The 18048-nt window shown below is 36.0% G+C and overlaps 1 protein-coding gene across 3 annotated transcripts in view; it reads left to right on the top strand.

Annotated features, from left to right (window-relative positions):
* LOC115209414 (conserved oligomeric Golgi complex subunit 3) overlaps positions 1-11857 on the top strand; it is a 55500-nt gene extending 43643 nt beyond the window's left edge. For all 3 annotated transcript variants that reach the window (XM_029777825.2, XM_029777824.2, XM_029777823.2), the window contains 5 exons: positions 4580-4662; positions 6166-6300; positions 7819-8025; positions 9828-9926; positions 11710-11857. In XM_029777825.2, the coding sequence (XP_029633685.1) occupies positions 4580-4662; positions 6166-6300; positions 7819-8025; positions 9828-9926; positions 11710-11739 (554 nt within the window). In that variant the 3' untranslated portion in view covers positions 11740-11857. The remainder of the gene's footprint in view (positions 1-4579; positions 4663-6165; positions 6301-7818; positions 8026-9827; positions 9927-11709) is intronic.
* Positions 11858-18048: the final 6191 nt, after the last annotated feature.

Below are 18048 nucleotides of genomic sequence, written 5' to 3'. Positions count from 1 at the left end.
ACCAGGCTCCAAACTTCATATATACAGCACAGGATCTCTGATCAGGTCACTTGCTATGCAAGTACATCTCCGTAATATATATATATATATATATCATCATCATCATCATCATCATTTAGCGTCCGTTTTCCATGCTAGCATGGGTTGGACGGTTCTATTGGGGTCTGTGAAGCCAGAAGGCTTCATCAGGCCCAGTCAAATCTGGCAGTGTTTCTACGGCTGGATGCCCTTCCTAACGCCAACCACTCCGTGAGTGTAGTGGGTGCTTTTTACGTGCCACCCGCACTGGTGCCAGACAGAGCTGGCAAACGGCCACGAACGGATGGTGCTTTTTATGTGCCACCGGCACGAGGGCCAGGCGAGGCTGGCAACGGACACGAAACGGGGCGGTGCTGGCAACGGTCGCGAAACGGAAAGTTCTCTTACATGCCACCGGCACTGGTAACACATCTGCAATTTCCATTGATCGATTTCGATTCTGATCCTCACTTGCCTCAATGGGTCTTCACAAGCAGAGTTTCGACATGCCACCGGCACTGGTAGCACATCCGCAATTTCCATTGATCGATTTCGATTCTGATCCTCACTTGCCTCAACACGTCTTCACAAGTAGAGTTTTGTGTCCCAAGAAGGGAAGGTATGCATACGTAGGCTGGCTCCATCCCATGTAGAAGGCCACGGGTTGTGGACTCACTTGTCCTGCCGGGTCTTCTCGCGCACAGCACACTTCCAGAGGTCTCGGTCTCTAGTCATTTCCTCAGTGAGACCTAAAGTTCGAAGGTCGTGCTTCACCACCTCGTCCCAGGTTTTCCTGGGTCTGCCTCTTCCACAGGTTCCCTCAACCGCTAGGGTGTGGCACTTTTTCACACAACTATCTTCATCCATTCTCGCCACATGACCATACCAGCGCAAACGTCTCTCTTGCACACCACAACTGATGCTTCTTAGGTCCAGCTTTTCTCTCAAGGTACTTACACTCTGCCGAGTGTGAGTACCGGCATTACACATCCATCGGAGCATACTGGCTTCATTTCTAGCGAGCTTACGCATATCCTCAGCAGTCACGGCCCATGTTTCACTGCCATGTAGCATGGCTGTTCGTACACACGCATCATACAGTCTGCCTTTCACTCTGTGCGAGAGGCCTTTTGTCACCAGCAGAGGTAAGAGCTCTCTGAACTTTGCCCAAGCTATTCTTACTCTAGCAGTTACACTTTCAGCACACCCACCCCCGCTGCTGACTTGGTCACCTAGGTAACGGAAACTATCAACTATTTCTAGTTTTTCTCCCTGGAAAGTGACGGAAGTTGGTCTCAGAGCATTTTCAGTGTTTATTGTTCCTGAGCATCTGCCACATACAAAAACCATCTTCCTAGTTAGCCTTCCTTTGACATTGCTGCATCTCTTATGTGTCCATAGCTTACACTTGGTGCATCTTATAGAGTTTCTACCTACACCTTTTCTACAGATCGAGCAGGGCCATCTACCTGAAGGTGTTTGTGATTTGTCTACCTTCCTACTGATTACGACTTTGGTTTTAGCTAGATTGACTCTGAGGCCCTTCGATTCTAATCCTTGTTTCCACACCTGAAACTTCTCCTCCAGTTCTGATAGCGACTCAGCAATTAGAGCAAGGTCATCAGCATAGAGGAGCTCCCAAGGGCATCCTGTCTTGAATTCCTCCGTTATTGCCTGGAGGACTATGATAAATAGGAGGGGGCTGAGTACTGAGCCTTGGTGGACCCCTACCTCTACCCGGAATTCTTCACTGTACTCATTTCCAACCCTCACCCTACTAGCGGCGTCCCTATACATGGCCCGCACAGCTCTCACTAACCATTCATCTATCCCTAGTTTTCTCATTGCCCACCAGATAAGGGATCGGGGGACCCTGTCGAAGGCTTTCTCCATGTCAACAAAAGCCAGGTACAGGGGCTTATCTTTGGCTAGGTATTTCTCCTGCAGCTGCCTTACCAGGAATATAGCATCAGTAGTACTTTTCCCTGGCACAAACCCAAACTGCATCTCATCTAAACTAACTCTCTCTCTAATTAGTTGGGCTATGACCCTCTCCGTAACCTTCATCACCTGGTCCACCAGCTTGATACCTCTGTAGTTATTTGTATCTAGGGCATCACCTTTACCTTTGTAGCAGTTGACTATTATACTGCTACACCAGTCATTGGGTATGACCCCTTTGTGTATCACCTGATTAACTATATGGGTGACTAGGCTATAGCCGACACTACCAGACATTTTGAGCATCTCTGCAGTGATTCCTGATGGGCCTGGGGCTTTCCCTGTCTTCATGCTTCTAATTGCCTTAGCTACCACAGAACTATCAACTCGGATAGCTGGTCCCTCTGTTGGGTCAACATTCGGCAGACTCTCTTTATCCCATTCATTTTCTTCATTCAGCAACCTTTCATAGTGGCATCTCCAAACCTCTCTCTTTGCATCCTCATTTAGCGCAAGTGAACCATCTTCCATGCGAACACACTTCTCTCCTACCACATCACGATTCTCTCTCAAACACTGTCTTGCAACACGAAACACCTCCAGTCTTTGGTCCTCACGGCGCAGAACATTGGCAAATTTTTTCTTATCTGCTTCCCCTCTGGCTAAATAAACCTGTCTCCTAGCTTCTCTTTTGGCAGTCTGATACAATTCCCTGCTACCCCCATTTTTCCAGACCTTCCAAGCCTGTCTCTTTTCTCTAATAGCCCTGTCTACAATATTGTTCCACCACCACGTTATTCTAGGTCGAGAGGGGACTTTGCACCAGCCACAGATCTGGTCAGTGGCTCTCAGCAGGTTGTCCCTTAGAAACGTCCAGCTGTCTTCTACCCCCTGTGATGCTCTATCCCCTTCTACTTCGTCAGAGGCTTCAAGTAATATGTCCCTAAATCTCTGTCCATTTGCAGGATCTTTAAGCTTCCAGATCCTTCTTCTCCATATTTGTCGTCTTCTGGTTGTCCTCCTAGTCCTGATCCTAAAGTCACTATATATATATATATATATATATTCTATTCTTTTACATGTTCTTACTGTAAGGCTATGACCATACAAGAGTACCATATGTATATATGGCCTAGTGGTTAGGGTATTGCACAATCGTGAGAATGTGGTTTCAGTTCCTAAACTGGCTGGTGCATTTTGTTTTTGTGTAAAGCACTTCATCTCACGTTGCTCTGTGATCACTTTTGCCCCTATTCAGACAATATTGATTTGATGAAGAGAGTGAGATAATGTGTGGCACAAACATTTGATCACTATAAATGAATCAACAAAAGCTGAAGGCTCATATGTCGTCTTCAGTGGGAGAGTTCATCATATATTTATGTGTGTGTGCATGCGCATGTGTGTGTGTGTGTGTGTGTATGTGTGTTTAAAGAGATTTGTTATGTAAGGCCAGAATAATAAGAGAAGGTATAAAGTAAACTACAAAAGGAAAAGAAAACAAAACCAAGTTGCAATTTTATCTTGTATCTCTATATTTTGGGGTTATTTTGGAAAAAGGTGTTGCACATCTGAGCAACAACCTTTTCCCTAATGTCCTAAATATATATATATTGCAGTGAATGTTGCTTGCAGATGATTTAATTACATATACAGTTTATTACAATTTTAGTTCCATAGATGCACTTCACAGTTACATAAATATGTCTTCTGACTTCTATTAAACATACATTCCCTATGTAAAAGTTTCAGTCTTGATGACCATAAATGAGCAAACACGAATGCATTTATGAGATGTGTTCACATTCTCTTATTCTGTTATTACATTTTGTTTAATTTTTGCCAGTTTTTTATTGTCTGTCTTTTGTTGCTATATTTGTCATCATTATTATCATTCTACAGGAATTTTCTCCATGCTTGCATGTGTAAGATGAGTCTTCACTAACGCAACAACTTTCCTTTTGGTGTAGTTCCTTGTCATTTCCTTTGTGAGGCTTCACATTGTGAAATCAGCCCTCATCATTTCTCATATCCTTCTTGATCTTCCGTTTTTGCAGGTTGCCTCCACTTGGATTGCATGTCACTACTTTACCCAATTGCCATCCTCCAGATGCATCATGTCTTTCTGTCTTGCATGGAACAGCCTATTTCCCTTGTACCCAGCTTTTCTTTCAGCTCATTTGTACTCCATCATTTATGCTGACGGATGCGTGCAGTGGAATATGATTATCTTATCAGATAAGATTCCATGAGTTGTTTATACCTGGATGGAAAAGTAAACTAACTTAATGGTATTGAAACTGTTGATGGTGTTAACAAGAACTGAGATTGTAGTCCTTTGGTTATTGGTTGTTTGTGAATTGTTTTTGAGTTTGGTGTTTAATATCCAAAGTTCTTTCTGACACTAATTACATTTATTACAGTGTACATTGTGATGCCCTCTATTATTTTCATTGTGGTTTAATGTAATGTAGTCTTAGACTAATTTAACTTGGTTTGAAACAAAAGCTTCTGTTAGATATTGAGAAAATACTGATGAGATATAATTATGGTATACTTTCTGAAACATGTTTACAGACTGAGGTTTAAATTAATTGTACACATTGTCTTTGACTTTCAGATGCTGCCTATGGCTTATTTTCAAAGAAATCTCAGCTCTTTGTTTTAAACAGTAACAATGCTTTGCTCCAGTTTATTTTAGAGGTAAAGTACATATTATTTCCATCATATTTAGCCTTCTAATAAATGTATATATGATTTTAGGATTGTCATTTGATAATTTTTAAGACTTTACATTTCATGCCAAAATATCTTGAACTGAGGTGGGAATATATTCTTTGATATGAATTGTGTGTGTGTGTTAGGGTTTGTTTAACTCATGAGACAGATAGGTTCTCTCTATAAACAATTATCATGTAGGTGATCTGAACCATTAATCTTCACGTAATGTACAGTTTTCTGTATTCTAGGATCTGTTTGAATTAGAGAATATGCTTTGGTAAATCTCATTGACAAGTGGACTAAACAAAATAAGGATAACTGAGCCTACAACACTTAGCAGTAATATACAAAACCTATAGAGGTGGACCAAATTGAAATAATCATTATCTGATTGCTTGACTATTATCATAGATGTGGTATAAAAATGTCAAATTTTAAAAATGTATGTACTATTGCAGAATACATGGTTATCCATTGCATCTAAGAAATCTTCAATAATAACTACTTTTTTTCTCTCTGTACAGTGACAGTGCTACTTTAGAGTTTTGTCATACATGTTTTCTTTATAATCAGAAGATATTTTGTTCATTGGCTTTATAGAGTTTTCAGATTTATCTCTTTGTACAAATATTTGTTGTAGGTATTTTTATAGATTCAAATATTTTACTTTATCAACACCTGTCATATATTTTACTTAGATATATTATGGAATTAAAAACTAAAAATTATGATTAGAGGTGGAAAGGTAGTGCCCATAATCTTTTTGCAGGACCTATGAGACTGGTAGAAGAAAAGGAGCTAGATCTTTATGCATTAAGTTTGGAGAGCTGGTCCAAACACTGCTTTTGAACCAGATATCAGGTTGGGTTTCCCATCCCAAAGTAGGTACTGTTCATCTGATAGAGTTCTCTAGATTCTCATCCTCCCAGTTTCACTCACATGGTTTTGGTTGACCCTAGGCTGTAGTAGAAGACACATACATAAGTAACATGTGGTGGAATCAAAACCTGAACCATGCCATTGCAAAGCAAACTTTTTGACCACAATTATGTTGTGCACCTAGTTAACAACTCGCAATATATTACATTTAACTTTGCTTCAAATTTAGTAGTCCATTTTCTCATAATTCTTCAAATGTAAAGAAAGATGTTACCCTTAAAATTAGAAAAGCTTTTCATTATATTTGGAAAGACATTTTTCTGGTAGAGCTACTTGTTAATGGGTTCTAGCTAAAAACCAACCAATACAAATTGCAGTCAATATGAAGTGCCTAAATTTATCCAAATTTATTTAGTTAGTCCTGATCAAGAAGTCCCAGGATCAAAATTGTAGCGGCTTTGACCTTCCTATTTTTAATTCAGGCACAAGTATCTAAATATTATACAAAATTATTTTTATTTAAGTGCTATTTTTTTAAACTTTCTTTTACTGTAACTCTCTTTGTCTCTTTGTGGTTATTTTTTTCTTATGTGTCTTAAAATATAGGGAACACCACAAGTAACAGAACACTTTGTTGATTCTAAGAAAGATGTAGATAGTGAACTGAAGAAGAATTGTGAAGAGTTCATACATCATATCTCAGAGTATTTCACTGAACCATTAAAATCATTTTTATCAAAGGTAAACTTATCTTTTTAATTTATCTCAGCAATGATAATCTTGAAATTGTCTTTTATATATATTGGTGTCTTTGTGCAATCATTATGGATTGGGGAAAAGATTTCTGTAGGAAGAAGCCTTTGATATAAACTTGTTCCAAAACTAGTTTACTAGAACTATGCACCCTGTACTTTGTGTAAAGTGGTTGGCATTAAGAAGGGCATCCATCTATAGAAATCATGCCAAAATAGATATTGAAGCATGACAGTTCTACAACTCTTCAGATCCTGTCAGGCTGTCCAAACCATGCCAGCCTGGAATATGAATGTTAAAGTATGAGGATAATAGTGATGACATTATGTGTGTGTGTGTGTGTGTGTGTGTGTGTGTGTGCGTGTGAGTGTGAGTGAATTTATGTTTCCTGTTCATATGCATGCATATATGCATGCTGGTTGTAAATAAGAGCCTTGCTGTTCATACAAACGGTGTTGTTTATCTGCAATCAACTGCAAAAGCACATCTAGACTGTATGTTGTTTAATAGACAGTGGGAGAGGAGCATGGGAAATTCTGTTTTTGCATTGTCTTGTCTAACCTATGCAACCTTGGAAAAATAGAAGTTAAAATGTTAATGTAGCATTGGCATCAGCTTCAGTGGTGACTGCTGCTGTTGTCATTCTTAATATTAAGGTGGTGAGCTAGCAGAATTGGTAGCACACTAGACAAAATACTTGGCAGCATTTCATCAATCTTTACATTCTGAGTTCAAATGCTGCCAGTCTCTTTACCTTTCATTCTTTTAGGGTCGATAAATTAATTACCAGTTGAGTATTGGGTTCAATATGATCGATTGTCTCTCTCCCCACAAAAAACCCAGGCCTTGTACCTATAGTACGAAGGATTATTATTATTATTATTATTATTATTTTATGAAAACTCTCAGCTTATTTTGCTGGGTATGCTGGAAAATGTCAGCTGTTCACAGCCAGTAAACCAAGGATTACTGATCATGCTTAAAGAACTCTGCAGAGAACTCTTGCAATTTCAAGCAGTGATGATTTTTGTAGGTATTCTATCTTGACATTTGTACTAACCATTTTGAGCCATGTTGGTAGTTGAGTTCTGATGCTTCTAAGCTCACCAATTACTACTGCTATCACATCCACTCTCATTATTCCCCACAGCCTGCATATTTTCCACTTCACATCATCATAGTTTTTCAGTTTTCTTCTTTCTCTTTGATGTTGTTGTCGCCAAGACATGCTATGTTGTATTTGTATTATTATTAAGGGAGCGAGCTGGCAGAATCATTAGCATGCTGGGAAAAATGCTTAGTGGTATTTCATCTGTCTTCACATTCTGAATTCAAATTTTGCCAAGGTCAACTTTGCCTTTCATCCTTTTGGGGTTGATAAATTAAGTACCAGCCAAGTACTGGGTCGATGTGGTCAACTTACCTCCTCCCACAAAATTTCAGGCCTTGTGCCTACAGTAGAAAGAATTATTGTTGTTTATTTTTTTTTATTGTGTTTTATTGTAGGCTACTGTTATTACTGACATGAAGAAAGAAGAAGGGGTGCAGAAAGTATCTTTGCGCAATCAGCCATTTGCTACTCCGGAAAAACTACATGATACTGTAGCAGAGAGTTACAAAAATTTAAAATCTCGACTACCTCTTGTACAGAGAAGCATGTCCCTCTATCTGGCCAATAAGGATACTGAATACATTTTATTCAAACCAGTCAAGGTGAGTTGAAAATTTGGCCTAGGAACCTTCTTATACCACTTTATACTTACAAATACATAATATAGGACATAAAACACACATTGGGACACATACATAAGGTGCTTTTTGAATTGTATCAACTATAAGACATTAGTTATACATTCTGACTGCATGGTCGTTATTGTTTATCCCTGATGTTGGACAAAGTATTTTTAGAATTTAGTTATGTCCCTTAAAGATCTATGTTCAATTTCTGCCAGGGACAGCTGTGTTTTGTCATAGTTCGGGGTTTGATAAAATAAGTTCCACCCAAATAGGTTCATTTACAGCTGCGTAGTTAAGCTGTTCACTTCGCTACCATGGATCTCAGAGTGTAGTTCCATTGCTCAGCTTCTGGGGCATGTCTCTTCTACCATAGCCCCTCCCCCACACGTACACATACACACACGTATAACCTATGAACTGTTGCGTCCACACACAACTTCCTTCACAATGACCACCAAGTAGAGGAAGACAACATACTCCTCCTTGCCAAAGGAAGGCAGTGAGTTACCCTTCAAGATAGAATCGATTGGAAGCTGCAACTACCCTGCACACGATAATGGCCATTCGATATTAGCTCATAGATCAGCACAGGCAAGGAACGGTTTCGTTGCCTTGCATCTAAAATTGGTCAAGTTCCTGGCAGCTTTAATACAGACAGAGTTTATAGAGTTTGGCACTAACAGCCCTGCGCTAATCAAAAAAGTTACAGACATATTTAGCAAATCATGCACAGGCTCCCTAATGAGTTGTTGCTATTGTTGGTTTGATGGAGTCAACAGGATAATCATGTCACGATTTTGTAAATGAACATAACCAGTTAAGTACTAGCATGAAGTGATATGGTCACTAAATTAGAATCTTGTTGTTGACATGGCATTACGTCTTTAGGTATGGTATACCATTTTCCATTGCTTCAGCCTTATTTGTTTAAAATATGTACCTTCTTTTACTTCAGAGTTGAATGATTTGGTATTAAGAAAGGGTATCCAGCTATGAAATATTTGCCCTTTGAGTTTAAACCATTTACCTTTGGCTAATCATTGAAGATATTTGCTGGCCAAAAACATAAAAATATTTAGCTAGTTATCCCCCTTATATTTCGTGACGTGGAACGTCATGAATTTATTAAATGACTACATTAAATTTTACTTGCATAGGAAGAGGACTTGTGATAGATCGCCCTTCTACTTAAAATTAACCTTTACTTCTTGTAGCAGTTTTCATTCCTAAGACTTAAGATTTCAAAAATCTAATCCTTGTTTTATAAACAGTGACATTAGTTTTGAAGATTTGGTTTCCCATGTTGAAGTGGTTGTTATACTGTAAACACATTCTCATATCAATTCTGGAAAGAGAGACTATTTGGCAGATCAATCCAGCTATGCATTAGAATAATTAGAGTTAAAACTGGAAACTACTAACTGATAGATTGTTGACAAACTGTTTTCATTTCAGGTCATGCTATAGTTAATTTGGTTTTGCTTTACATTGTAATGATACAAATTTGTTCTTGTTTAGTTAGGCCAGCTCTGATTGAACTGATTTGTAATGAAAAGTGTTCAACTCGAAACCATTCATTATATTTGGTAATAAATGTATTATGAAAGCAATATGATATATTATACATGTTCTTGATTAGATTTATTTGTAGTCATATACATGAAGACAGTAATTTAAATAAAGCAAAAACGTGTCTCTCAAAGCTGATTCAACTGACACAAGATTATTGTCTTGTTTGATAGGATTTAGTTGTTGAAGTAATAATTTCTTTTTTATAGGTGAGTGTACAGCAAACTTACCAGCAACTTGCTCAGCTTCTGAACTCGGAATATACAGAAGAAGACAAACAAATTGTGGCGTGCCCTTCTATAGAACAGGTACAACTTCTTTCTTCAGTAAATAAACTTTTTAACATCGAAAGTTTATCTTTAATTTCCAACAGGAAGTTGAATTATGAAATGAATACTGGGTAATAAATTTGCATAATCATCATCATCATCATCATCATCATCAACAACACCATTTTAATATCTTCTTTCCCATGTTTGTGTGGGTCAGATTGAATGTGTTGATGTAAATTTTCTATGGCCAGATGCTTTCACTGTTGCTAGTTCTCACTTGCTTCCAAGCAAGATAACATTTCCCCATGACTTAGACATGTTTTCGCAGAAGAATGGAAATGAATGGCTCTGTTTGTATGATGGTGACATTCATCTACAATTATCGTACGATATCAAGTCCAACCCATGCCAGCATGAAAGGAAGACGTTAAATGGTGATGATGATCATTATCAAGATAGAGAGAGAAAGAGAGAGAGAGAGAGACACCCCCCCCACACACACACATCCTTCAGTTTTTGTTTAGCAAATCCATTCACAAGGCTTTGGTCAGTCCAGGCTATATTGTGAAAGCCTGCACTGACCACACAATGGGACTAAACCCAAGACCACAGGGTTGGGAAGCAAATTTCTTAACCACAGTGTGTGTGTATGTACGTGTATGTAGTGTATGTATATATCTCTATCTCTATCCACCTTACCTGTCTGCCTGCCTGGCTGAATCTCTCTCTCTCTCTCTCCTCTCTCTCCCTATCCCCCCTCTCTCTCTGCTACTTACCCCATATATTGAGGATCCACTCATATATCTAATCTTCACTATTTTTATCACTTTTCTGTTCCACCCCAACCACTCTTCCTCTCTGTTCTATAATGTGAGTAGCTGTGAAGCTTACCTGCAGCAAGAAACTCCTTCAGTAGTGGACCCTCCTTTCACACTTTAACCCTTCAACCAAGAGCATAAAGCTGTCTTCCTCTCTACTGTAGTCTACTCTGTCGAAGAGTATTTTAGTTTTACTGGCTGCATGGTGACCTGACTCAAACAAAGCACTCAGAAATGTTGTGAAGTAATTGGTATTTAGAAGGGCATCCAGACACTGAAGCATGATGCAGTCTTCAGACCAGTTGGGTCCTGTCAAACCATCCAACCCATGCCAGCATGAAACATGGATTTAAATAGTGATGATGATAATGTTATATACTTTTGCATGGTTTCTATGTATCAAATTTTATTTAGTCATAAAGCATTATTCCACCTGTGATTGTAAAAACTATCGGTAAGCTCTTTGTCTTTCTGTACACCTTTTCTTTTAATATGTTATATCATTGTACTGTTGAAAAAAAGCCATTATTGGAAAGTTACAAGATTTACTTATTGTCATTATCATCATTTAACATCAGTTTTCCCTGCTGGCATGGGTTGGACTGTTTGACATGGAGCGGGCCAGTTGGGGAACTGTCCAGACCCCAATTGTCTCTGGCATAGTTTCTATGGCTGGATTCCCTTCCCAACAGCAATTTAATTTGTTTTTATTGCTATTGTCTTATTGTTTAGCTCCAGATTTAGCTTGTATCAAGCAGACCTATGTTGAAAATCATTCCAGCCATGACTCTCTCAAGCTTTTATATATACCTGGGACTACATTGACGAGTGTAGATGATAGTCTGGAATTTGAGAGAGATTTGGCTGCTATCTCTAGTTTATTGAGCAACTATATAGTGATTCTTTCATTGGCTCTGTTGTGTATTGATTACTTTTGTGCCAAAATAAACTTTTCTATGTGCTTATGCCAACATTGATATTTTCTTTTTTTTTTATTGCAGATAAATTTATTACTATCTTCTAGCAAATAATAATTGCTCTTCAATGGGACTCAGACTGGCTCTGTTGCAAATAATTTTCTTTTAATATGAGGGACCTGAATTTAATCTTGTAATAAAAGACTTTAATGAGGAAATCCATGCAAACTCATTTTGAGCATTTTTGTTTCTTTCTTAACCTCACTGGGTTGAAAACACTTCTTACATGTTACAATAAAATTCATTCCAAACAATGTTTATTTAAAATGTTTTGGAAGTGGATCTGTGATGAGTGACAATTTATTACATTGACTCAAACTGTTTACCATTTTAATTTGTTTATTTAATTATCTATTATGGTGAAATAAATCGATGGTTAAAATTTCAGTAAAAAAAAAAACAAAGGCTGTGATCGTTATTTATTGTTTGCTAATCTGCTTTGTTATGTTTGATTTTCAGCATATGTAGAAGTCAGTTTAGAAGTTATCGATAGCTGTTTTAATCTTTCTGTATATTTACAAACAGTATATCAATACTTTGAGCTGGTCATTAATACTATTTTCCTGTAAAAGGCTGAAAAAATTTATTGAACAATGATACTGTAATCTAACAAAACACTTTTGATATGAGGTGGTGTCAAAGAGTTCTTGACCCATTATGTTTAATAAAAAAAATAACTTATTTACCTAAGTTTTAACATCATCTCCTTTGAAATACTCACTTTGCGTAGCAATACACTGGTCCCAGTGTTCCTGCTACTTTTGGAATTCGGCCTGGAAGTCGTTTTCCATACATGAGTCAGTGACCTTCTGTGATTCACTCTTGATCTTGACAATGGTATTAAAATAGCAACCTTTGAGCTGCATTTTCATCTTGGGGAAGAGATGGAAGTCTGCAGGTGCTAAATCTGACATATAGTACGAGTGTGAAAGTGATACCATGTTTTTGGCAAAAAACTCATGAGTGAAGAGAGCTCAGTGACAGGGTGCATTGCCATTGTGAAAAATCTTCATGTTAGGATTGCTCGCATACAACAGACCAACAGCATCAGCAATGTAGTTGATTGTCTTCCAACGATCTTTATGCATAAGCTGATGAATTTTCTCTACATTTCTGGAGGTGATGCTCATGGTCAGTCTTCCAGATTGCTCATTGTCTTCCAGGGACATTCTTCTACTTTTGAAGCACCTGAAACATTGTGTATTACCCATTGCCTCATTGCCATAAGTTTGCCTAAACATGCTCAAAGTCTCTGTAACAGACTTCCCAAGTTTAATGCAAAATTTCCTGGCTCTTTGTTCCAACTTCCTTTCCATGACAAAAATCACAGACTACAGCATACACCTGATCACAAAAACACAAATTTCATAACTTGCAAAGTTAACACAGCAATGTCACTTGGCACACTACGTCATGAAGGTCATTGCTAGCTCTCATTGCACATGCAACTGTGTGCTGCCATCTGTTGGCACACTACTGAACTAGTCTAGGAACTTTTTGATATCACCTTGTATATAATGTTCTTGATTTTTACAAGAAGGAACTAGGAGTGTTGGTGTATGAATAGTTGCAAAAGTGTATAGGGGGGGGGGAAGAAATGGAGGATTTGGAGAAGAGAGGGGAGAGAGGCAACAATTATAGATATTGAGTAGGACTGAAGGGTAGATACATATATTTATAAACATTGACAAAGAAAGCACTCAATACATAAAGAAGAAACAATAGCCATAACAGTAATTATAACAGATATTTTACACTGTTGTTGCTTTGAGCATTGCATTACTCTCTGGAATTTTCCCTATATCTATGTTTACCATTTTAGTAACCACTGATGATTCCTTTTAAACATATAACTAAATTGGTCCAAGATATATTTTATGTCTTTTTTAATGCAGAAAATTTCAAGTAGTCTACCTAATCATATTGAAACCCCTAACCTGTTTCTGTATTTCAGTATATTATATACATACATTATTTCGTATACTCTAATTTAAATTTCAGTTCTCTCTTATGCAATTACTTTAAAATGATACCCACATCCACTGATTGTGTATCGATACAAAGTTATTGCTTTATAATGCAATCCTAAGGCTATACAAGATTATGCTTAATTCACAAACATTTCCTTGTGAAGGAAACACTACGTTCAATGATTACATTGGCTTGTACATTCATGAAATTGTATCTTCTTCGAGTCTGAAAAGTTTTAAGTTTTATAAATTGCAGAATTTCATACAATGAATAATTTTAATTCATTTATTATTTGCTGATGATTCATTTTATAAATGGAACAAAATCGGTCCAGAACATATTTAATATATTTTGTTATAAAGAATACATGTGTGTGTGTACATAAGTTCCTGGCTTTGGGCAAAAGAGAATACAGGAGGATCAGTTAATTATGATTTTATTTATTATATTCCCCTCTCAGATTCACACAATGTAGTGGTCTTTCAGTTTTTCTAAGCCCTGTAAGAGAACTTGGAAGGCTGGGTCTCCAACCAGGCTTCTTGTGATACCCTTAAAGCCAGGAACTTTGCAGTGCCCCCTGGTATATATTATATATATATATATATATATATATATATTAGAGTTAACTATTTGTCATGCATTGTGAGATGAAACAACATATTAAAACCGAAAAATGTGCTTCTTAACAGAATCATTATAGTCATTTAAAACACACATATATCATTATCATTAACTTTTATTTTTACTTTGTAATTGTATTATATACTATAAAGTGTCCAAAGATTTAATTGTAAATCTATGACTTGGTTAGACACTGCACTGCTGCATCTATTAAAAGGTAACTGTGGCCAGATTTAATAGACAACAATGAAGATTTCTTTGTCAATTTTCTTTTATATATATGTATATATAGGCTGATAAGCCAATAAATAGATACATCTGATCATAAAAATGTCCACAATTAGATTGCTTCAAAAGAAAAATCTGGCACTCTATCTGCTAATTCTTTGAAATATTTTAGAAATATTATAAAAACAATGCAATAACAACATTAAAAATTAATAAATAAGAATAAGCAAATTGAACAACACAGTAATTAAATCTCATTATATTTATCAATATAATTATGATTTTTCTTTCATGTTTAATAAATAAAGTGGATTTCTTGGGGAGAGAGATTTCAGTTATAAATAAGACAATAAGAACATGATAGAATTCAACAATGGTATAATTCAATTGTTGGATTAAATGCAACTTTTTAAATATTCTGTAAGCTTTTGTTTTTTTTTATCTATGTGAAAGAAACCAAAGGTAATTTGCTATTCATTCATTCTAAAATTTTGTGTGTGTGTTCATGTATGTGTGTATGTGTTTGTATATCTATCTATTTATCTGTATACTTACATAAAAACATGCATACATATATATGTACATACATGTGTATATATGTATATATAATATGCTTATGTATTCTCTCTCTCTCACACACACACATATACATATGCACATCCATGCGCATATGTAAATACATATACATACATCTATATCAACGTGTGTGAATGTACATATACATCTATCTATTGATCTATCAATCTATCTATCTATATACATACATACACACATACATACACACATACATACATACATATATATATAAGCATAGAACATGGATGTTAAATAACAAAATTGTTATATGTAGTATATATACACATATAATACACACATTTAAACATTTATGGAAAAACATTTGCTCACACACACACACACACACACACATCAACAACAAATATATGTATGTATCTGAGTGCGTGTGTGTATTATATCTATATATATATATATATATATATATATATATTGAGAAAAAGAGGCAGTCAGAATTTTGGATAATTCTTTATTAGTGCTTTCATTCATTTATCAAACTCGTCAAAACAAAATCAAAATGATTTTGTCTTGGTGAGTTCAATAAATGAATGAAAGCACTAATAAAAAATTATCCAAAATTCTGACTGCTTCCTTTTTCTCAATATACAATATCTGTACATCACATGAAATACTCTACATACATATACACACACACACACATACATATATAAATACATATACATACATACAATTAATGCATTTGATAAATGCAGAAATAGTTTTATATGAGCTACTTCAAGTTTTGAGCTTGGAGACTGCCGTAATAGGATGGGCTGGCTACTTTGTGAGGAAATGTGACAGAGAAAGACCAGAAATTGTTACAGGGAAAAAAGAATAAAGGTTATAGCCTATTAATCCATTAATTAAAATATATCATTAATGTGTTTTACATGTAAAAACACTTAAACAGTCTGGTGATGGTCGAATGGAAGACAGGTTAAAGTTTGTTAAACTATATATCTGATAATCTATAATAACAAGCTTGTTGAGATGCATACATCTTGTAAAAATTTTTTATCTTGTGTTTAGAAGATCAGTGCAGTTCTAATATATATGTTCTTTCAGTTAATCAGAATTTGCACTTCTTTTGATATATATACTGTTGAGATCTCCCTATGAAAATACACTTAGTGTGTGATATTCTTCAGCTCTCATACATGGCTTGCTAGCTTTTTGCTTTTCTTTTTGTCTACATTCTTGAAAGAAGACCTGTGGTTAGCATATCTCATTTTGAATCTCTTTCTCACTTTTCCACATTCTAATCTGTTTTCATCTTTCAATCCCCTTATTTGGTGGAACAGAAGTGACTTGAGCTAACCATGCGTGCCTGTCTAGAGAGCAAATATTTGGGTTCTTGAATTTGAAATTTGGAGTGGTCATCTTGGTTGGTTACATGAAATAATGTTTTTTTTTATTAGGGCTACAGCTGTCAGAAACTTTCACAGAATGTCTATATATTTTCTTATATCTATGGCTATGAGGGAGATGTTTATCTATGAATGATTGTTTTTTTTTTTTTTTTGCCAACATTAATCCTAAGGAGAAATAGAGAGTGAACCATATAACTTGCCCTATGTTATTTTTAGGCTTCTTTATTGTTTGGTTATGTTCCCTTTAAAGTTCCTGTCAGAATATTATAATAGAAGGAGGATGTCTTATTGAAAATTTCTTTAGAAACAGAGAAGTTAGAGACCCTATTACTGATGTTATAAAGTTTCCAAAGATAATTGGAGTAGCAAAGCTGTTAGTGTATATAACTAAGTTTTCCATTTAGTTTATGGTAGGACTTGTAAATGTTTAAATCTAGGTCCAAGGAGGTACCTGAGAAGTCAACTTTAGTGAGGTTTGTAGTTACTGTGACAATGTGATTTATACTAAAGATAAATAGATTTTTTTTTACCTAAAGGTATCCTGTGTATGAATATCACAGCTGTGGGATGTTCCCAATCCATATTGTTGGAAGGAAACTCAGTTTTTAGGATATTTTGTATAAAAAGCATTGCTAAATTACATATGCTGGATCTGTCGTTTGAACCTATCAATATATCAAACAGCTTAAAGGCAGTGAGCTTGCAGAATCATTAGCTCACTGGACAAAATGCTTAGTGGCATTTCGTCCATCTTAACATTCTGAGTTCAAATTCTGCTGAGGTTAACTTGACCTTTTATCCTTCAAGGGTCGATAAAATAAATACCAATTGAGAACTGGGGTTAACATAATCATTACATCTCGCCCCCAAACTTGCTGACCAAATGTTGAAACCGATATATCAAACAGTTTGTCTTGTTGAGATTTCATTACACAAGCTAAACCCTTACTAAAGATGAGGGTTTTTATCTTCTGTCATATAAGGGAACTGAAAGAAAAAATATATTGGACTGTACAAAAGTGATTTCAAAAAGAGATGTGCCAGCCACCAGTCTTCTTTTTAGCATGTAGGCAAAAAGAAAAGAACACATCTAGCAAGCCACAAATGGAACTGAAAGAACAGCAACATACTACACACCATTAAATGGAGTATTATAGAAAGAAAGACCTAGGTTATACATTATTGAGTCAAAAAGGAAAACATGTCCTCATCAGATAGAAGAACTGCATCAACATTCGAAATTTGAGATCGAAGCTTTTTACAAAATGTATGCATCTCAACAAGTTTCTGTTACTGCACTGGAGGATACCTCTCAATCACAAGATATAACACACAGTTTAACACATTTTAGCCTGTCCTACATTTGACTACCTCACTAGGCATAGTTCTTTTTTTAGATGTAGCACTCAATATAAATGATGTTTCATTTGAATGGTTAAAGGGAAATAATCTTTACCCTCACATTTCTCTTAAGGTTTTCTTCTAATTTTTTCTTGTAATTTGTTTTTTTTTCTTGATTTTCCTCATAGAATAGCAATGTTATTTGAGCTTGAATGATTGCCACATCATACACAGTATGTACATATATATATATATGCAC

This window comes from Octopus sinensis, linkage group LG3 (genome assembly GCF_006345805.1).
Source record: "Octopus sinensis linkage group LG3, ASM634580v1, whole genome shotgun sequence".
Lineage (NCBI taxonomy): Eukaryota > Metazoa > Mollusca > Cephalopoda > Octopoda > Octopodidae > Octopus > Octopus sinensis.
The sequence above is the reverse complement of the archived record's forward strand: the minus strand, read 5'-3'. Positions and strand labels throughout refer to the sequence as shown.